The following is a 4,740-nucleotide window of genomic DNA, read 5'->3' as shown; positions in this document are numbered from 1 at the left end:
TTCTCTACCCCCTCCAGAAATCTTTTATTTTTCTGTAGTATAAACTATAATCAAAACATGTTAGAAGTAATAAAGTCAACCCAATAGTGTCCCTAGGCTTTCTTAAAATATTTACTGGCCATAAGCCGTTGTTTTCTCTCTTGTTAGCTATTCTGGGTTCAGGGATTCTGTTGCCCTCTACTCTGACCCCAATATAAGCTGCTGGATCCCCAAACCCTTTCTTAAATAAGGTCATATAAAACTGGGTGTCACAAGCCTAGTCTTGAAAATTTTCCTTGTGGGAAATATTCTGGAAATTGCCTTTCTGGAAAATAAGCATGCTCTACCACATTAGACAAAAATCCATTCCAAGTTCTCAAAAATCCTTGTTATGTTCCCATTTTGTTATTGAGAATATTGACTCTCTCATCGGTTAAGCAATTTTTCCGAGAGTATACCAAAGGAGGGATATAGCACAAATAATTGTGTCTTAACCCAAAATGTAGGAGGAAGAAGAAAAGACATGGACCACCAAAAAACTCCAAAATCAAACTTAATCCTCTTCTCCTGTGGGAGTTGAGTATCTGCCTAATAGTCTCAGAGGGGCTATGATTTTAAAAGTTGAGACTTGGGTCTGTAGTAAGGGTAATTCTCTTCCCTAAGAGGACAGCATGATATGGTGAAAAGAGAACAGAATTTGGAGTTAGGAAGCCCCGAATTCAAATGTTGATTCTGTTTCTTCCTGAGTGTGTGGAAAGCTGAGCAATTTCCTTAACCTCTCTGAACCTCACTTAGCTAATCCATAAAATAGTCATGGCTATACCCAACTGTGGGTTTGCTGGAAGGATTAGGGCTAATGTATGAGGTGGGCCTGGCATGCATGTGGCACAAACCGAGTGTGGCTACATCTGTACCCCAATGATGTGACACCTAATTTCTGGTTGTGTGCATTGAACAATCTTGTCCTCAAATCAGAGAGAACCCTGGGACCTCACCAAGAGATGGATGGAAAATGGAATATGACAATTTCAGAATTAGATGTTGAGAAAGAGGTTGAAATTAGCTGAGTTTTCTCATAATTTGAAGGTAGGAAGGATCTGATTATCCAAAGGTAGAATTATTTGATCCCATAAATCATAAAGATACAGTAAAGTGTATGGAGGCAGCGAAAAAAATTCATAGCAAAGAGAACAATGCCATCAAAACATTACTGTGTGGAACTCAGATCCTCCATGTATTAAACTGGGTGTCCCTAGACAAATTCATCTCCCAGATGTTCAAATTCCTCACTGGTAAAAAGTAAGATAAGAATACTTGCTTGAAAGGAGGTTTGCAGTATTAAATAAGATAACATGTGCAAAGCCTCAAAGTTTTTAGTGAAATGAATAAGTAAAATGTGCTGTCTACCTTCCAAGGAAGACCAAAACAAAATCAGAAATAACAAACAAGATTTACTTACATAACATGGACAAATCATAGCAGTATAGTGTGTGTGGAAAAAGAGAGAAACAAAATGGGATTTATAGCACAAGATCATGTATGTAAATTTTGCAACACCAAAATCACTACATTTTTAAAGATAGACATATTTTACTAAATAAGTGTATACTAATAAGTTTAGACATATTACACTAAATAAGTGTAAAAGTAATAAACATGGAAGGATATATGTTTTGCATACACTAGATTAGACACCTGTGAGGAGCAGGGGAAAGAGTGGGGATGGAGAGAGAAGGATGGAAAATAATAAAATAATATAAAGAAGGACCTGGCCCTGATCAATAATGACATTTTTTCAGGATCTGGGGAGTATAATTAACTCAATTTTAGACTCGAGGTCCCGTAATATTATGTTTAAGTAATTATAAATCACTTGAAATAGTGTCTGCATATTTTATATTCTCAGTAATGAGTAGCTAAAGAGTATGCATGTTTCTAATAATACAGATATTAGGAAAATCCTCCTTTAACCCATATACCTAGACATACAAATTCACAGATTGTGAAAGACAAAAGAACTTTACTGATCATATAGCCTAGAGATGATAACCATGGAGTTGACCATACTAAGAGGGCCTTCCAAAGAAACTAACTCATCCCCGGACCACGCTGTTAGAGTAGGATGGAGGGAACAGTGCTAAAAGGCCATGTTTTATATATGTCAGTGCCTCTCTCCCACAAGAGACCCCTGATTAGAGCGGGAGGAAACCCCTGACCCAAGATTAAAGTGGTAAAGATCGAAGTGGAGAGAAAGACTTTAAGTTATCTTCTTTTTTATTATTACTGAGATATAACTGACATATAACATTGTATACATTTAGGGTGTACAACGTGTTGGTTTGATGTATGTGTATACTGCAGTATGATTACCACCATAGCGTTAGCTAACACCTCATTCATGTCCCATAATATCATGTTCTTTGTGGTGAGAACAATTAAGAAGTAGTCTCTTAGCAACTCTGAAGTTTATAATACAGTATCGTTGACTGTAATCACTGTGCTGTGTGGTAGATCTCCAGAACTTATATCTACTAGTTACAAGTTTGTACCCTTAAACAACCATTTTTAATACCATCTGACTAAGCACTTTTTTTTACCACATTCTGAATAATTATATAATAAGCAAAACATATCAATGGGTAATGTGAGTGAATAGTCAACATTAAAAACAGATTCATCATCGTCCAAATTCTGAAAGGCTTTTGTGAGAAGAAGGGATTAAAATTGTTGCGTCTGGAAGAGGTAAAACTAAAGCCAATGAAGGATAAGGAGAGAGAATCTAGATCCAAAAAGATAATTAACAGGTAGAACTGTCCGCCAATGGAGGCTCATACAGGTGGATAAACATGGAGGGTACGCAGTTGAGGAAACTTCAGCATCCGATGGGGATTAGAACAGATGCTGACTAGATTCCTTCCAAATCGATGTGTCTCTTATCTTCACAGAAATTTCCTAATATAAACCAGAGTTAATTTGAATCAGAAACACTAACTCATGGCTCAGCTCCAAAAAATGCAGGATAAGAACATAGATGCCCAGGAAGAATCAGCCAGTTACAGGATTTCTCAAAAACAAGATCTATAATTTGGTCCAGAAATATAAAAACTTAACTTCTACCATAGACAGAAGGAATCTGTCCTTCAATTCTGTTTTTTTTTTTTTTCTTTCATCTCATCCTCAGATCTATAGTCCACATTGAATCCATGGCCAAGAATAATCTCACCACAGTAACCGATTTCATTCTCATGGGCTTTACTGACTACCCCAAGTTAGATATTCCGCTGTTCCTGATGTTTCTGAGTTTGTATCTGGTCACCCTTCTGGGGAATGTGGGGATGATCATTCTGATCCTAGTGGATGTCCAACTCCACACCCCAATGTATTTCTTCCTGAGTCACCTCTCCCTGCTGGATGCCTGCTACACCTCGGTCATCACCCCTCAGATCCTGGCCACACTGCCCACAGGTAAGACGATCATCTCCTATGGCCAATGTGCTGTCCAGTTCTTTTTCTTCACCTCGTGTGCAGGTACTGAGTGTTTTCTGCTATCGGTGATGGCCTATGACCGCTATGTCGCTATTAGCAACCCACTGCTCTACAGTGTGGCCATGAACCCCAGAGTCTGCTGGAGTTTGGTGGTGGGATCCTATGTCTGTGGGATGTCAGGGGCCATCGTGCGTACCACATGCATCTTCACCCTCCCCTTCTGTGATAACAATCAGATCAACTTCTTCTTCTGTGATGTCCCACCTCTGCTGAAGCTCGCCTGCAGTGACACAACAAACACTGAGGTTGTCCTTGTCCTGTTCGGAAACTTCATGATTTTGACCAATGCCATGGTCATCCTGATTTCCTACCTGCTCATCATCAAGGCCATTTTGAGGGTGAAGTCTTCAGGGGGCAGGGCCAAGACTTTCTCCACATGTGCCTCTCACCTCACTGCTGTGGCTCTTTTCTTTGGGACCCTCATATTCATGTACCTGCGGAGCAGCTCAGGCAAATCCCCAGAGGAAGACAAGGTGGTGTCTGTCTTCTACACTGTGGTCATCCCCATGCTGAACCCTCTGATCTACAGCCTGAGAAACAAGGATGTGAAAGCGGCCTTCAAAAAGATCACTGGTAGATTCCAGGGGTCCCAGAGCATGTAGGTGTGAGTGAGAAGACCACTCCTCTTGGTCCATTTTCTTTGCATATCAATATCTCTAGTAGGCACCAGCACTACATGCAACTTTTACCCGCAAACAGAGAGAATGTAGACAAATGCCACCAGGCACACAACAAAAACTGCAAATGTGGTAAAATTTGTCTCCAGAAATTCCACGGTACTTTTTTCTTCTCCCCCTCTCCCACCTCCTTTTTTTAGGTCAGGAAGATTAGCTCTGAGCTAACACCTGTTGCCAATCCCCCTCTTTTTGCTGAGGAAGATTTGCCCTGGGCTAACATCCTTTGCCCATCTTCCTCTACTTTATGTGGGATGTCTGCCACAGCGTGGCTGGATGAGTGGTGCGTAGGTCCATATCCAGGATCTGAACCCGTGAACCCCGGGCTTTCAGAAGCAGAGTGCGTGAACTTAACCACTATGCCACTGGCCTGGCCCTCAGTCTTGGTTTTTTTGAATCCTGTCCACACCTTTTTAAATAGTGGTTTTACTAAACTCTCCTCAAATTACCCAATTTGAATGCACTATCTGTTACCTATAGGGACCCTACCTGATACAGACCTCTACCTCTCACCACACATAAAAATAAATTCAAAATAGAA

The 4,740-nt window shown here is 40.3% G+C and overlaps 1 protein-coding gene across 1 annotated transcript; it reads left to right on the top strand.

Moving 5' to 3' along the window:
• Window positions 1-3,182: 3,182 nt before the first annotated feature.
• Window positions 3,183-4,127, top strand: LOC101397354 (olfactory receptor 9I1-like). Its single transcript, XM_004437395.2, has one exon. The coding sequence runs from the start codon at window positions 3,183-3,185 to the stop codon at window positions 4,125-4,127; it is 945 nt and encodes a 314-aa protein (XP_004437452.2).
• The last annotated feature ends 613 nt before the right edge of the window (window positions 4,128-4,740 follow it).

This window comes from Ceratotherium simum, chromosome 34, assembly GCF_057802395.1.
Source record: "Ceratotherium simum simum isolate JZ-2026a chromosome 34, ASM5780239v1, whole genome shotgun sequence".
Classification (NCBI taxonomy): Eukaryota; Metazoa; Chordata; class Mammalia; order Perissodactyla; family Rhinocerotidae; genus Ceratotherium; species Ceratotherium simum.
The sequence above is the reverse complement of the archived record's forward strand: the minus strand, read 5'-3'. Positions and strand labels throughout refer to the sequence as shown.

Coding starts and splice junctions, on each gene's coding strand:
- LOC101397354 (XM_004437395.2), top strand. CDS start 3,183: ATGGCCAAGAATAATCTCACCACAGTAACCGATTTCATTCTCATGGGC.